This window comes from Pangasianodon hypophthalmus, chromosome 18, assembly GCF_027358585.1.
Source record: "Pangasianodon hypophthalmus isolate fPanHyp1 chromosome 18, fPanHyp1.pri, whole genome shotgun sequence".
Lineage (NCBI taxonomy): Eukaryota > Metazoa > Chordata > Actinopteri > Siluriformes > Pangasiidae > Pangasianodon > Pangasianodon hypophthalmus.
In genome coordinates, this window is record NC_069727.1 from 9665897 (window position 1) to 9683477 (window position 17581).

Here is a 17581-nt window from a genome sequence, read left to right on the forward strand (position 1 = left end):
CAAACTTGTTCCTCTCTGGTTGATCACCCACATGTGCTGATGTAGAAAATGGAAAGGTATCAGGTTGTACATTAATAACGTGAATATTGGGCTAAAATCAGAGTGATAAGAAATCAGATAATGCTATATAATAGTGCATTGTTTACACAACTGCTGGAAGACTCTGGTGACAGACACCAGTTAGTAGTGTTCATGTAAACACTCTGCTTCAAAATCATGCCAGGTATTTTGTCTCAAAGGTGTTTTTTAATATAAAGCGGGTGTTGTTGCCGTTCTTCTTTCAGCCTGCAGGGTGGCACGACAGTTAACAGCTTTCAGTAGCCCACTACCATTTCACTTTTTCTTTAACAGGACATCATACTTACCTACCTACCTACTTACCTACTTACTTATAACAGACCCAAAACGCCACATTACCTCCACCTAGTCTTTTGTCTTTACCCAAAGCCTTATTTATTTATTTTTTTGTCTTCTATACGGCTTCCACTGGCTTTCGCGCACACACACACACACACACACACACACACACACACGCACACACACGCGCACATACACACTGCCCATAAAGTGAGTAGGAGAAGGAGAGGAAGAGCGAAAGAGAGCAAACACTCCATCTGCAGTGCTGTGTGAGAGGAGTGTCTGGGAGGCGTGTGTGTGTGTGTGTGTGTGTGTGTGTGTGTGTGTGTGTGTGTGTGTGTGTTAATGGCTCTCAGCGGGTGTCTGGCTCACACGTGTGCCACCCGTTTGATCCTCTGCTCGAGGAGCTGGCCTGCAGCTTGGCCCCCTGCGTTTACTTACTCATACACACTGTGGCTCTTTCCCACTCTCACTTACACACACGCACACACGCGTAATTACCACACCATAACTCCATGAGCAAATACTGTACAAAGCTACATTCACATTTGTTTAAGAAACAAGAATCTTATGGTTTTGTTTTTTTGTGTGATAGGACCTGATAAGGTTCTGTGCGAGAAACATTTTCAGAAATCATGCTTATAAATCTCACATAATATTGTAAAGTATTTCTGTTTCCTAGGGTCTGCTTGAGTATGCTAACATTGCACTTAAAACTGTATTAGGTGACTAAGTAAAAGAAAACAGGAAATTTTAATTGTTGGCTCTTTCTGATATTTGTAACAGGCTCCTTGTATTCAGTGCAGTGACGCATTTCCGTTTTTAAATAGTGCAGCTCTCGGGTTTCCGGTAGTATTGTTTTACTTTAGTCAGTACAGTGAGACAGTGACTTGTCCTTAATAACTCCACATCGATGAATTTATTTAAAACAGAACATTTTCAGAAAACAAATAAAACATACCGTGTACTACTGTGTCCCTTTTCAGCTCACAGTGAGCCAAGGAGGTGATGGTTGGTAAACATAAGTCACAACCATTTCACTGTTTCACCTCATAGGAAGGTCTGTAGCAGACATTGCACACCAGATCAGCTAGACCAAGACCACAGAGGGCTGGAGAAGACTGCCTAAACAGTGAAATCCCATTTATCAGGTTGATATGCTATGTTCTGTCAGGTTTGGGCAAATAAATCGCTGAATGCATGAGAAAGTAAATTGAGACTCCAGTGCCTCTTTTCGTTCTTTATCAGGATAAAGGTGTATAGATGCTTCTTGCCTGTTATAGTAGCATCCAGAGCACTAAAAATATTCAGGTTAGCTGATGCAAACTTCCAGAAAAACAGAAAAATATGCTACACAAAAAGTCCAATCTGGAAGATATCATTGGGACACTTTCAACAGAGCTGTCTAGTGCTTTGGGTACTGAATACAATGCGTGTCTTGTACGAGTTACTTGTTCAAACTGATGTTTATTGACTCATGAGATTTGGGGTTAAGTAATGCTCTGCATGAAGCGATGGTTTACATGCTGTCTAACGCCCTTGACAAGGGTCAGAGGAAAGTTACTCTTGCATCAATGTTCAGAATAAAATGCTACCAGATGTTATTTGTCAAAAAGATGAAGCAGAAGTGTTGTTTAGCTGCTTGTTTAGAAGAACATTTAGAAGTGGCTTTCTTACTCACTGATTGATTCTTAAATTCTTAAATGCTTTCCAGTTAAGTTGCTGTTTGTTTTATGAGACACAGTGTATTGCCAATGCAATATAATAATCTGTCCAAGGGTAATTCCGAAGGAGCTGGAGAGCTCCACAGCTCAGGTGTGAAACTGTTCACTGGACAAACAAAACCCAGACACACCGTAAAGCTGGGATTTATTAATGAGTGGCGAGTCATATGAAATCCTGTTTGGAGATGGCAATCATGTGGAGAAGGGTTCTCTAGTCTAATGTGACCAAAATTTTTAACTTCTTGGCCTTGGACCAAAACATTATATTTGGTGGAAACTCATAACCTTGAAAACACCAAACTACAGTGAAGCATGGTGGTGGGAGCATCATATTGTTCATGTTATTTACCTTGGGTTGTTATGTTGAGGAAAAGTTATTTAATGATGCTTGTTAAGTTTATACCATTATCTCCCCAACAGCTTGAACCCAACTCTTGCCTTCTGTTGCGCAAAAAGTAAGTATTTTAATGTTTCCTGATCTTCCACTTACCATGAATCCTCAGAGCCCTGTCCCTGACATTGCGCTCAGCCAACAACAGCTGTCGACTGCCCAGAAGGATTTGTCCTGTTAGTGTTTATAATGCGAGGGAATGTTTTTAGTGGGTTTGTGCTTAGGGCGGTGATGGAGAAATTGGCGTAACCAAGAATATTTGAACTCTTAATAACCTTTTCATTGCTTTGTGTAAGTTTGTTTACAACTCCCAGTTGCTCAGGAACAGTGTACTGCCCTAAATATACATGTGTAGTGTGGATCCTGTGGCTTTTTGCAATCAGCTTTAGTGTTGAGTAAAAAAAAAATAAAAAAATAAATTGCATTTCTGAGACAGTGTGCAGTATACGCTTATTATATATTCTGTGTTATGTATTCACTGTGGAGAGAATCTGAAAAATCTCATACTGACCTCGAAATGAGTAGTATTTTTATTCTTCCACTTATTTTAGTAAAATGCAAGAATATTGTGTCGTTTTCTGCCCCCTTGTTGACATGTTCACATTACATATAAAGGCAGACATCTTTTTTATGGCCCGAACGTGCCCCCACCCAATCCGCATCAAGTACACATTCATAAGCATTGATTGGCCGTAGACTAGGGCTGGACGATGTTGCCAAAAAAAAAAAAAAACTCGATTAGAATAGACTTTGGAAAATGTAGATGTGCAAAAATAGTAACAGCACCATTTATAGCAAATAGTGCAAGCAATGGTTGTTTTAAATAATGAATATTTAAAGAAAAGATATTTAAAAAGCTATTTGCTATAGATGGCACTGTTACTATTTTTGCACAGGTTACTGAACCCTTCTTTCTCGACAGAGTAAACGGGGACCACGTCTTTCGTGACATGAAATGTCACTGCAACTGAGAAGTCAACTTGGGTATTCTTCTGAAATCCGAGTACCTTCCCTATTTACAGAGTGACGTCAAATCAACATGTTTGCGTACATCATCAGAAATAAACAAAGTAAAACTTCTTACCTTTAAATGAGTTTTACTGTATATACAAGTATTAGCTTTAGATTAATCAACATACACACATTATTTGCTTGTTACATCTAAAACACTGACTACACAGTTCACCGTTTGAGAAAGAAAGTAGATCTCACTCATCCAAGTTAGCTGCCTAGCTTGTTGCTAACAAAATATGAACATGGGGGCGTCAGTTTGCCCACTTCGTCTGTTGAATGTGCCGAGGTCGAAAAATGACGTAATTCCGACTGGTGAATTACTGCTTAGGTTGTAATGCAGCATTATATTTTACATAAACCTGTTCATCTGACTTTTCAAACCGTGTATGTATGAAATCCAATCCGAAGTGGTCACTGGAGACGTGTTCAGAATGCTAGGTGTAAACAGATATGTGATCGGATCACTCGAGACAAATGTTAATACCAGGTGTGATATTAGTCTTATATTACGTAATGTTTCTTGATATTATGGGACTTGATATTTTTGCATCGGTACGATAAAAAATTGGAAAACGTATGAAATACTAGCAAAACAGTTTCATTATTTACTGAAACTGGTTACGCTCTAAATTTTATGTTTGTGTCATTATTTATAAATACGATCCAATATCTGCATCAGTTTGAATAGATGTGCTGCTGTGAATAAATTCCAGTGTAAGGTGTGTGTCCAGTATGAAAAGCCCAACATCTTGGATCCACCTCATGTCTTGCGCAAAAAGTAAATATTTTATTGTTTCCTTTCCTATTGTTTCATTTACCGTGAATCCTCAGAGCCCTGTCCTGACTCTGGGACTCAATGTGCTCAGCCAACCACAGCTGTCGACCGTCCAGAAGGATTTGTCCTGTTAGTGTTTATAATGCGAGGGAATGTTTTTAGTGGGTTTCTGTTTAGGGAGGTGAATTTGGCGTAACCAAGAATATTTGAACTCTTAATAACCTCTTCCTTGCTTTGTGTCAGTTTGTTTACAACTCCCAGTTGCTCAGGAACAGTGTACTGCCCTAAATATACATGTGTAGTGTGGATCCTGTGGCTTTATGCCAACCAGCTAGAGCAGACATGCACGTTGAAGTGTTTTCCTCCACCCTGTGGGCATGCAAGGATTTTGGAATTTCATCCTCTCTGGTACAAAAGTGGCGTTGCAAGGTATTTGAGGCAGAATGTTTTGTAATGCGGGTTACAGTGACTGAGCACCAGAAGAAAGAGCAAAACCTCTCGACAAGAGATTGTCTTTTATCTACCATCAACTGATTAGCTTTTAGCGTGACTGCCTGATCAAGCAGCAGCGTTTGTGCGTCACTGACCTGCCATGATGCTCATTCTGCACTATCATAAACAGCTCATAACCCACAGAATGAGCTAGCCACCTGGTTAGAGGTGCATTGGGTAAGATTAGTTTTTGTTGTTGTTTCTTTTTCCCTTTCAAGATTACGTGTCTTGAAATCCAGGAGGCGTGTCCAAATACACAAACAAGCATTCTGAATCGGAAGTCAGTTTTCCAAACAGGTTTTCTGAGAGACGTAATACTTATGCTAAGGTCATGGCTTAATCTGTTTTTTTTTGTTTTTTTTTTCTCTTCCCTCCTTCAAAGCATGTTCTACATGTCTTCTAGGTTATTTGTACAAGTAATGAATAAAATTTAAAAAAAAAAGTTTCTTTGCTGTAATCTCACAGCGTGCTGCTCAGGGTCAGACCACAGACTGAATGTCACTCGCTTTCCAGCAAGTTTGAGAGTGAGTACCTGCTCAGCAAGAAAAAAGCTGAAACTCTGTCCAGGTTGTCAGGAAGACTCACAGAATCTTATTATAAAGTATTTTTATTCCTTCTGTGACTCAATCAGCGATGAAAAACAAATCATACACACTGTATAATAAAATAATAAAACTCGGGCCATGTTAGGCACACATCCAGTTGCCCATTCAACTGTAAAACTCTTTGTCCTGTCGTCTACATGAGCATATGTGTTTTTTTTTTTTTTTTTTTGGAACACCCCCTGGTCTTTGACAGCCACATGACCACAACCGTGCCTATACTGGCACCCTGCGTTGTTAAAGGTGAAAGGTCTAGTGTTCCCCTGTGGCCATGATGTTGATTTATGGTTAGTGGATTTTCCTCCTCAAGAGAAACCCTTGAGAAAGGCACACACACAGAGTTGGATGTTGTTTGTGTGATCTGTAGGGTGTGCAGAGTTGTTACTGGCTACTTCTGGACTATTATGCTCTTTTTACTATTTAGATCAATATTTTGTTTGGTTGTTATGTGATGAACCACAGCTGAGATTAGAAATGCATTGCATCCTAACTTTACATCTGAACCTTTACTATTCTGAGCTTGTGTTATTTTAAACCCATTACTCAAGGAGTGTGTGGCACAGTATAGACTGCTTCTGCTCCCTTACACAGTCTATAATGTAGGTAAAGTTTAAGCTGCTGCATAACACATCACAGCAATTTTATTCTCGTGTATGCATCTGTAGTTGAACAAAAGTACACTACAGTCAGTCCTCCATATTTGCAGGTCTAACGTTTGTGGATTTGATTATTCTCAAGTTTGCTGTCTAATTAAATGGGAATTCTTTTGGAGTTTTGTTGGAGTTTAGTAACTCATAATGCATAAAATTATATGTATTATTAATCAGTTTATCATTTATTACCATAAATATGCAATATACATAAATATATACACAAATTTATTATAAAACTTAATAAAAACGTTTCAGCGTGCTAAAGTCCTGTGCACTACACACTCTACATTGTCGATACTTTATAAAACATACTGTTTGGAGTACAGTGTATTTTTTACTTTTTTGTGTGTTAAATATGGGGCCTAGAGATATTTGTGGTTTTTCTACATTCGCAGGGGGTCCTGCACCCCTAACCCTCGTGAATGTGAAGGGCCGTCTGTATATGGCCAGATGTTTTTGGACACCTGACCATCACTCCCATATGTGCCTGCTGAACATCCCATTCCACATTTAGCCCCCCTGTGTTTGCTGTTGTAATAACCTCCACTCTTCTGGGAAGGCTTTCCACTAGATTTTGGAGCTTGGCTGTGGGGATTTGTGATCATTCAGCTACAAGAGCATTAGTGAGGTCAGGCACTGATGTTGGTTGAGGAGGTCTGGGGTGCAGTCAGTGTTCCAGTTCATCCCAAAGGAGTTCAGTGGGGTTGAGGTCAGGGCTCTGTGCAGGACACTCGAGTTCTTCCACTCCAACCTTGACTCACCATGTCTTCATGGAGCTCGATTTGTGCACAGGAGTATTGTCATGCTGGAACAGGTTCGGGTCTCTTAGTTCCAGCGAAGGGAAATTGTAAAGCTACAGCATACAAAGACATTCTAGACAACAGACAATGTCTGTTTCCAACGTTGTGATAACAGTTTGGAGAAGACCCACATATGGGTCTAATGGAGCAATTAATTAAAGATTAATGAATAAACAGGATTAATAGTTCTGTCGGTTGGTCAGACTCAAGAATTTATAAGGCTGTCAGTCCTGTATACGGCTGACAACCAAGTTCATTGCTAAGAATGTCAACAAAAGCTCTACAAATTACAGTCATGGAAGGTGAGGAGATGCAGTGAGGCCAGGAGGTAGGTTACATCCAGATGAGAAGCAGGGTCATCACAGAGGTAAGGATAATAACAGGCTGTTCTCACTGCTAGGATGTGCCGCAGGGTGCCAGGTGCGCAAAGTGGTAATTTTTTTAAAACTAAATCATCCCTTTTTTTCTTCCTTTAGGTACATGTACTGGACAGACTGGGGGGAAATCCCTAAGATTGAGAGGGCAGGTATGGATGGGACGCATCGAGCCGTAATCATCGACACCGAGATCTACTGGCCCAATGGGCTCACGTTGGACTATAACCTGCAGAAGCTTTACTGGGCCGACGCCAAATACAACTTTATTCATCGCTCCAATCTGGATGGCACAGGGAGGTAAGTCATGTGATGTTAAATGAGCTTCATGAGTATTTTGCTTTCTGGCCATCTGTTTCTTTTAAACCAAAGTTGATCAAATATGTATTTCCTGTTTTCATGTGTGGTGTTTTTTTTTTTTTTTCTTCTTTTTTTTCTTTTTTTTTTTTCTCCCCTCCCCTTTTTCATTTTCTAAGCATTTTCTCCATACTTGCCATGCTTTACTTAGTTGTGTGTTTTGTAATTGTCACATGGCCTTCACTTCAAACTCAGCAAATACTACATTTTGAATGAGATGTATGCATGCGTATTCACTGTTGTGATGTTTGGTCACTCTCTCAGAGAGGTGGTGGTGAAGGGTGCTCTACCACACCCCTTTGCCCTAACGCTGTACGAAGACACGCTCTTCTGGACTGACTGGAATACGCACTCCATCCACTCGTGCCAGAAGCAGACAGGGGAGGAGCGCCGTGAGATCCACTCTAACATCTTCTCGCCCATGGACATTCATGTCTTCAGCCAAAAGAGACAGCTCACGGGTAAACAGTTAACATCCTGTGTGGAGTTCTTTACACACTGAGCGGCATTCGCAAGCCTTTCTGAACACTTTACTGGAATTTAAAATCAATCAGTACTTTTAATGTGAAATGTAGCACAAAGCAGCCTCAAGAGCCAGGGCTCACTGTAGCATGTGGTATCTTTTAGAGACGTCTTTTGAAATAATGCACAAAGCTCTAGTGGCTTTTTGGTAATACAACTCTGCAGAGATGATTATGGCACAGTTACCTTTATGCCTCTCTGTGCCACGGCCACACAATGGAGGCCCTGTTTGGATTGAATGCAGAGAATTTCTCATGGCTGAGAGAAAAGCCAGGGACATGCTCATAGCACTCGTCAGAGCGATGCCTCTCGCTTTCAGTGTGTGTGTGTGTGTGTGTGTGTGTGTGTGTGTGTTCATTCCCAGGTGCCACATATGCCTTACGAGAAACCTGTTGCTAAATGTTTCCATTACCTCGCTTGACATAATTACATTCTTGCCAATCAGAATTTCTGTTTTATTCAAAAAGTCAGACTTGGAGGGACTTTCAGACAGCACAGCAGTTCAGTGTTGGATATTTGTTAATGAAGAGGGGCGATTGGATTTTGTAAGCCAGCTCTATTTGTTTGTTACAACATATGTTTACAGGAACAGGTTTCTCTCAAACACTTGTAAAGCTACAATGCTGATTTTTGGAATGAAGTGTAAGCTCTAGCATTGAATTAGTTAGAAAATACTGAGGGCTTAGACATACCTTCATACACATACAACAGTCCCAAAAGGTATTTTAAAGAAAGATCACACAAGCAAAACATTTCTCAAAAAATAGATTATGTTTAAAAATATAAAAATAATAGATATTCTGGTCCCAATTACACGACTCATAATTAGACAAAAAAGTATTTAGTTTCCAACTCATTAGTCTCCTTCTGTACCTACGCTTGTTGATCCTGTTTTGAATAGTAATCTGGTTGTATCAGGTAAGTCTTACTGAGACAATCCTTGCTGCTGTTTCTCGCCTGTTTTTCTTGATTTTACTCTAAATTATCCTGCCCCGTCTGCTTTACGACTTTCTGGGTCTGTCTGTATGTTGTCTGTTTTCATCCACAGGACCTTCATCTATTAGCTTTTTTTTTTTTTGCAAGTTTTCCTGATCTGGCATATAGAGTGGCTTTCTTGGTGCAAATAAATGATGCTAGATTTTTTCAAAACTCACTTTACCTCTTCTTAGTGATTTTTCCTATTACATAACCAGCTGGTATTAAAGTAACTTATAGTGGATGAATGTAGTCAGTTACCTTCAGTTTCATACAGTTGACCCTAGCAGAGTAGCCACATGGTGTAGTTCATCACATTAACTATGTATTAAATATGACAACCAGTATAGGCTTAAGTGTCCAAATACTTTTTTGTCTAATTTTAAACAGTATATCTACTTTATATATATATATATATATATATATATATATATATATATATATATATATTTTTTTTTTTTTTTTCCAAATGGGACAGTATATTTTTTGGGAAATTATTTGCTTGAAAAATGTGTTTGTGGTATCTTTCTTTAAAACAAATGCTGCTTGGTTCGCCTGTTGTTTTCTAATACAGTGAAATTCATACATTTGTAAGTGTGGCTTGTGTCCAAGTAGTTTTTGGGGGCCACTGATCTTGAAATTAGTCATATAAATGGGTATACAGTAGGAATGGCAGGATTGGGGATAGGTATGAATTTTTGGCGTAAATGTGTGATCGATATGGTGAGTTGTTCATTGGCTGGTTTGTGAAACCAGTGTACCTAATGGGGCGCAAAGCAAATTATTTTATTACAACTAACAGAGGATTTGGGATTTTGGAGCTGTGCTTCGTACTATCCAGTCAGAAATGCATTTCAGATGTTGCCCTTCCTGAGCTCTATTAAACAGTTTATGCTCAACGTAGACCACCTTGTGAGAAACAGCGTTACCTCATTCAGATTTACAAGCGATATATGGCAATATATGCCCATGTGAAATGTGTTTAAAGCTCGCTGGATTGATCTGCATTCACACACTTAACAGTAAGCCCTGAATGCTTATGGCACTGGTTGTTTAGTTTAAAATGTTCCTATTTTAATGTTCCTTGCTTTATTAGAATTTATGGCTGTGGCGATGAATATCACAGCTGTGTGATTGCAGGATGCCTGCTTGTGGAGTTTATTGCAACAATCATTTAAATTTATTTGGGGAAAAGAATATATAAGGTAATATAATACATTGTGTGTATACACACACATTTTATTTTTATATATATATATATATATATATATATATATATATATATATATATATATATATATGCATATATATATATGCATAAAAAACTCATTTAGGAAAATCCAATATCCAAAAGCATATGTGATTAAATAGTTCTTCATAGTGTGCTGGCTGTGCATTTAAGAATTTTAGAGACATCATTCATAATTATATATATATATATATATATATATATATATATATATATATATATATATATATATATAATTATGAATGATGTCTCTAAAATTCTTAAATGCACAGCCAGCACACTATGAAGAACTATTTAATCACATATGCTTTTGGATATTGGATTTTCCTAAATGAGTTTTTTATGCTTTAAAACAGACAAATGAGCAGGATATCTCATAAGGACAAATAAATGAATTGGCCTCAGTTTGAATTAATGTATTATTGACTGAAGGATCAAGTAAGTAAAAATGGTTTTCTTTAACTGATGAAAGCTCTTGGACCAAGATGTTCTTACCCTGCGTTTGTGGATTATGGATATATACAGAATCTGGTAGCCCTGCTTACATTAATTGAGTTCATTGTATCCATTGCTGTCTCACAGAAGTGATGAGTCCGTGCTCTGTGAAAAACGGTGGCTGTTCGCATTTGTGCCTGCTTTCTCCAGTGAAGCCATACTACCAGTGTGCCTGTCCCACCGGCGTACAGCTGCTGGAGGACAGCAAGACCTGCCGAGACGGTGAGACGCCTTCTACACATACTCTACACACACATACGTTGCCATTTGGCAATGTTGCATTCCAATTATAATATGCTTATAACATCACAATTATTATAAATTGGTCTGTGAGACGCCGGTGGGAAACAAAGTGCAGAAATCAATGACTAGTAGTAGTTTCTTATGTTGAATACAGAAAAGAAAGGGGAGCTATTTCACCAAGTCAAAGAATTTTGTTTTGTTGATTTACAGACATTCCTTTGTGAGAAGGAGACTGAAACTGTTGCTTTTTTTCCTCTAGTTGCGTTCCTAAAAGTTAGCAGCTAGAATTCTGCATCTCTTTTTTTTTTTTTCTTTTCTTTTCTTTTCTTTTCCCCCTTTTCTTTCATACAGCCGCCAAGTGTTTGTATCGTTATATATCATATTAAACTATTAAATACTCCTATTGCTACTGAGACTGTTGTCTCTCACCCGGCCCTCTTCTCTCATGGTTAATGCGTGAAGCCGGAGGTGCATGGTGGAGTCGACCTGTAGTTGCCATAGCAACACAGCTCATTGAAGGGGCTTGTCAATCTAATAACGGTGGCCATTTTCCTCCTTTATTCTCTCTTTTTTAATCTCTCTGTATATTTGTTCATTTTATGTGTGTGTGTGTGTGTGTATATATATATATATATATATATATATATATATATATATATATATATATATATATATATATATATATATATATATATATGTATGTATATTACATATATATATATAATGGCAAGCAGACTTTTGTAGATTTGGAAATCACATATGTACTAATGCAGCCTTTAACCAGCAGGGAGCACTGAGTCCTCCCCCATCTCTCTGCCAATGCATTTCACATTTGTTTGTCTCTCAAGCCCCTATAATCATACATGGTCCATTTCCCGGCCGTCAGTACAACACAAGCTGATGGTCATATGCTTCCAGGGGCCCCCAAGTGGTTGGGACAAATTGTTCTGAGAAATGCAAAGGCATTATACTTGAAATTGTCACTTGCTATGTTTATGAGAGCAGAGGTTTCATTTGTGCATGATTCCATTTTATTTGGAGTCAGTGCAGATTGAAGCCTGGTTTTTGGAGCTGCAGAAAGCATTGGCTTTCAAATAACAGCTCTGCTAAACCGCTAAACTAGTTCTGGGGTGGCTGTGAAGCTGATTTCCATGTTTCTCTCTGGTTCTTTAGGCAAACTAAGAGCTCTGACAGGATCTAGATGTTGTGACAGTATTTTTGGGGTCATTAAAGGGGTGACAAAAGAGGTCGGGGCTCTGTGCAGGACACTTGAGTTTTTCCACTCCAAACTTTTCACATCATGTCTTCATGGAGCTCACTTTGTCATGCATTGTAATGCATGGCATTGTCATGCTGGAACAGATTTGGATCTCTTAGTTCCAGTGAAGCGAAATTGTAATGCTACAGCATACAAAGACATTCTATACAATTGCGTACTTCCAGCTTTGTGGGAACAGTTTGGGGAAAAACCACATATGGGCGTGATGGTCAGGTGCCCACATATTTCTGGCCATATAATGTATTATACACTGCTGGCCTCTCACAGTATTCTGCTGTGGTGAGTAAACACTAGTTATCCAGTTATATTGGAATTGCTGCATTTATTTTATGCATCTTCCTAAAAATATGTGATTTCTCTTCAGAAGAAAAGTTTCTAGTTAAAGCAAAAAAGAAATCCTTGATGCTGGAAAGTTCTGGAAGAAATTTTAACACTATGTTTACTAGCATTATTAATACTTATCCCTTGACTCTTCTTTCAGGAGCCACAAAGCTGCTTCTCCTGGCGCGGCGCACAGACCTGCGACGCATCTCACTGGACACGCCTGATTTCACCGACATCGTTTTGCATGCTGAGGACATCCGGCACGCCATCGCCATTGACTATGACCCCATAGACGGCCATGTCTATTGGACAGACGATGAAGTGCACGCGATCCGCCGCTCTCGTTTGGATGGCAGCGACGCGCAGCTGCTAGTCACTTCACAAGTGAGTCACCCGGATGGCATCGCTGTGGACTGGATTGCGCGCAACCTCTACTGGACTGACACAGGCACCGATCGCATCGAAGTGACGCGTCTCAATGGTACCATGAGGAAGATCCTGATTTCTGAGGACCTGGATGAGCCTAGAGCTATTGTCCTGGATCCTGTCTCAGGGTGGGTCTTTTTATTTGTGCAAAATGAGCATGTACTGGTCAGTAAAGACAGACTGTCTATGCATCTTACACATGTAGTGCTTTTCTATTAGGTTATATTACTGAGTGCAGGGAATAAACTCTTCACTCAAAAGCAACTTTACACCTGTAGTGCCTTGTGTATTGAGTGCGGTCATCATTTATGAACTGGTGCCCTCTCCCTCTCGCTCTGGCTCTCATCTCTCTGTTGCTGAGCAACAGTCTCCATAGCTACAGCTGCATAGTGCGTCAGGTCATGATGGCTAGCTATAGTGGACAGAACTGTGTGCGCGTGCATGCGCGCGGCATACACTGTATGTAATTTCAGATAGAAATCTTGTTAGAGAGTTATCCAGCCATTTGCCTAGCCATACTTTGAAAGGGTTACATCACTGCTCAGCTACACCTTCATTTCTCTCACCTCCTCCTTTCTCTTTGTCTCACAATCACGTTTAATTTACCTGAAAGGATTTTGTACTTGTTTTTCTTCATAGACTAATTTAACTGCATAAATCATATAACAATTCATTTGAACCCCAGTGGTACATTCAGACTGGAGTGATATTAGATTTGTAGTCAGTACCTCTGCTGATGGTGTTGTTTCTTTACTAGATACATGTACTGGACCGACTGGGGCGAGATCCCTAAGATTGAGCGTGCTACTCTGGATGGAACCGAGCGAGTTGTGATGGTGAACACTTCTCTGGGATGGCCCAACGGCCTAGCGCTCGACTATGCAGAGAGGAAAATCTACTGGGGAGATGCTAAGACTGACAAGATAGAGGTAAGCTGAAGATGCACGTGCTGGTAATTCCTCAGTAGAGCAAACTGATTTAATTGTAATAGGCCTCATTTATCAAGCTGGATACAAAGAGATTTATTCATATATCGTTCGGATGAGCGTTTACACAAAAAAATTGGTATTCATGAAAATCTTGTAAATTCAGAAAAACCTTGGAATCCTACTCGTGCTCCTGAATGTGTAAATTTTATGCATACGTGTTTTTTATGCAATTTTATGCAAATGTAAACGTCAACTGGATCAACTTGTGTCGATTACTGCTCTTTTATATCTGGACTATACTATCAAGTTTAAATTTTTATGTTTACAGCATTTAGCAGGCTCCCTTATCCAGAGAGACTTACAGAAGTGCTTTGGAGTCTATCAAAAGCACATCCTCATGCTAGTTCACTAGGTCAGGGACTAAGGGACACATTTAGTGAAAACCAGTTGTTTTATATTATTGTCATTAATTAAAGAATATAGTAAGAATAAAGTGAGTCAATGCAGACCCATAAATTAAGACAAATAAAACTAATCATTCAATTATGACAAAAGAAATGGTGATGTATGGAGGATGGGTCGGTCTGTCTGCGCATAGCCTTAAGCCGTAAACCAATGCCTCAGCTGATGGAAGATTTAATCACACTAATTTCCACTTCTGCATTTCAGGCTTTATCCTGTTCATTCATTTCATGCTCCTGGCTGTGTGTGCACATGACTTTTTATGGGTTTTCTAATGGTTATGGAGTTTTTGGGTGTCACTTAATGCAAATGAGCTGTGTTAGGAATGCTCTTTGCACTTTATGGGCGATCAACAAACACACACGAGTACGAAGACAATCAGAGTTTCTGAAATTTCGTAAATCCGGCAGAAACTTTTGGTTGAGTTTGCTTCACGGAAATGTTTGCACACAATGTTACTAAAAGATTGATAAATGAGGCCCCTTGGCTTTCAGCCCAGTGCATCTATATCATGAAATTAAGGCAGAAATTCATGTTTTCTTGCAGTTAGAAAAGAGCTATTTACTCTAAATGAGAGAGAGAGAAAACAGAACAATGTTTTCTTGTACGTTCTTTGGAATGATACGTACAGTAATTGTGTATGAAAGAACAAAATAAAAGATTGCTCGCTTTTAATTCTCAGGTTTCCACTTCACTTTTCTGATGTGTTATTGATCCACCCATAAAACAGCACTGCCTTGCTAACTTGTTTATCTTATCTGTTTCTAGCAAACACAGTATTGCTGGCGTAGGCTGAAATATTACTTCAGAGTAGCCAAAAAAGCTTCCTAATGCTAACACAGCTGCTTGAAAGGCTGAAAAGAAACATGAGCAACCTCTCGATTAGATTAAATCATCTCATTACACCATTTGACTGACATTGCCACTAACCAATCACAGACTTTTCCTGGAGCTGATCTGCAAAGTCTACTCAAGTCCATCTCATTTACCTGTTTTTTTTAATTGTCTTGGAATAACTTTACTTCTGATTTCTCTCATATTTTTTGTGTGAGATGAAGTTAAATAACCACAAAGATTTTTTTTTTTTTTTTTACTCATTTTTTACCAAGGCTGCCAATAATTATGGGGTAATTGTAAAGCCACATAGTATCCTTGATCACTACAGATTGTGGGTTTAAAAATGGCTTTAAAAGTGCTTTTTAAAACTGCATGTCATAAGTACGCTGTTTGTGTGTTCAGGATCCTGCATTCTCGCTTGTGAATGTTAAGGCAGTGGTTTCACACTTCCACGTGAGATGGTGAATTTGGCGCGTCACTTAAGCCACAAATGCCAATTCAATGTTTCACAAACCAATTTTACGTCTGAGAATGTCTCAAAAAAAAAAAAAAAAAAAAAAAAAACCCTAAGGAAATGAACACTGTTTTCAAATGCCTTTTAATATATACAAGCAACATTTCAAGAAACTATCAGTTCACAAAATATTTGTGTGTAGTGCAACACTTTTGATTGTTTATGATGCACACACTGGTCAGTAATTGTCTGATTAGAGATGGTGGATGGGCGTGAGACTTTACTGATGATGCAGAGGAGGTGTTTCCATGCTGGAGGGGGTCTTTTGTGCTTTGTCACTATCTGGCAGCCTGCAGCAGTTCTACCCCTTGCTGGGAGCTCTGTTGCTGGCTTTGTCACAATGCAAACAGCACGCCGAGCCAGCACCAGGAGGCTGACGTGGTCACGTGCAGAGCTAGGCATTCACATTTCTATTGTGCATTAGCTCATTATAATTTGTGGGCTAGATTTAGCCTAGACGCCAAAGCTTTGAGCTTGGATTGCAGAGTTTCTCCTTGATCTGAACTGCTCTCCCGCTATACAGAGGGCAATTTTCAGCCTGGCAAGGTTTTGCTTTAGCTTCTCTCTGCCTGCCCACATGAATTTCAGCCGAGTTATTTCACATGGTTAATGGGAAGCCTGTAAATGTACACCGGCAGAAAAACAGCCCCGGTTTCTTGAATTACAAACCCGAGCTATTCGCCCGGAGCCTGTAATAATGAAATGCAGCTTGTAGTGCTGTAGGTTGCCACAGCCCAGCATGAAGCCAGTCCTGTGCCGTTTTGCTCGTGCCAATCCAAACTAATCTAAATGATTAGTTTCTCTGCACGTTCGTCAGTTTGGATGGCACGGTTCTCCTGCCCTCAAGTGGCGAAGTTTAAATCCTCTAACTTTACACCTTCGAGCCCCACATCACAGCCCCCCTGCTGCTTGGAAATCCGATAGTAAAAGTTTGGCGCTTTGTGAGGTGTCAACAGGTTGGCAGCAGACAAAATGGAGATTTGCCAGACTGCTTAGGCTGTGCCCAGATGTGTAAGGTGCTGGCCATAGCAGCAGCTCAACCGATCACCCAGCTGATATTATTCTGCTCATAATAAACTGCAGTGAAATATGTCAGTCATACTGTAGATCAACTGACTTACTTGTAGATATTTCTAGATTTGAGTATAAGCAGAGTATAAATAATACTCTTTACACTTCAATTACTGACACAAAAGGAACAAATCATATAAAACAGCTTGTCTGCCCAAAATAAAAACACAACATTCACAAAATTTTATATATAAATGATAGCCTACATGCTGATGGTGACACATTGAACATCCTGCACTTTTATTACTGAGTGACCTGTTTGATGATACAGAAATGCAAAATGCATTCCACCTTTTTTCATACCCATTCAGCCAGATGTCCTCGGTAACATTTAGACAAACCGATCACGTGATTGCCACATCAACAGTATGTCTTGGCAGGTGCGATTCTGGGGAGAATGTATGGGTACCGTTAGCTAGCGAATCTGTTTGTTAGTTTTTTTCCCCAAATGTGCAGCAAGCAACAGTTTAAAAAAAAAAAAAAAAAAGGCCTCATGTGACCGTTACTTATATAGCAGCTCCTCCTCTTTTTTTTTTTTTTTTTAATTTTTTATTTTTAAAAACAGCCAGAGAGCAAGTTTTGTTTTGGATCATAGCACGATGCAGAAGAAACTAATTTCTGTAACATAATTTCTCTATCCTTTACCCTTCAGTGAATCAGCTTTTCTGCCACGTGAATTTTAGGCCTAGGCTGTACCACTGTTAAAGTATCCTGTT

At 39.3% G+C, this 17581-nt stretch overlaps 1 protein-coding gene across 1 annotated transcript in view; it reads left to right on the forward strand.

Moving 5' to 3' along the window:
- Positions 1-17581, forward strand: part of lrp6 (low density lipoprotein receptor-related protein 6) — a 48860-nt gene that overhangs the window by 12534 nt on the left and 18745 nt on the right. The window contains exons 3-7 of the mRNA XM_026923228.3: positions 7285-7482; positions 7804-8000; positions 10868-11002; positions 12784-13180; positions 13810-13981. Coding sequence (XP_026779029.1) covers positions 7285-7482; positions 7804-8000; positions 10868-11002; positions 12784-13180; positions 13810-13981 — 1099 coding nt within the window. The remainder of the gene's footprint in view (positions 1-7284; positions 7483-7803; positions 8001-10867; positions 11003-12783; positions 13181-13809; positions 13982-17581) is intronic.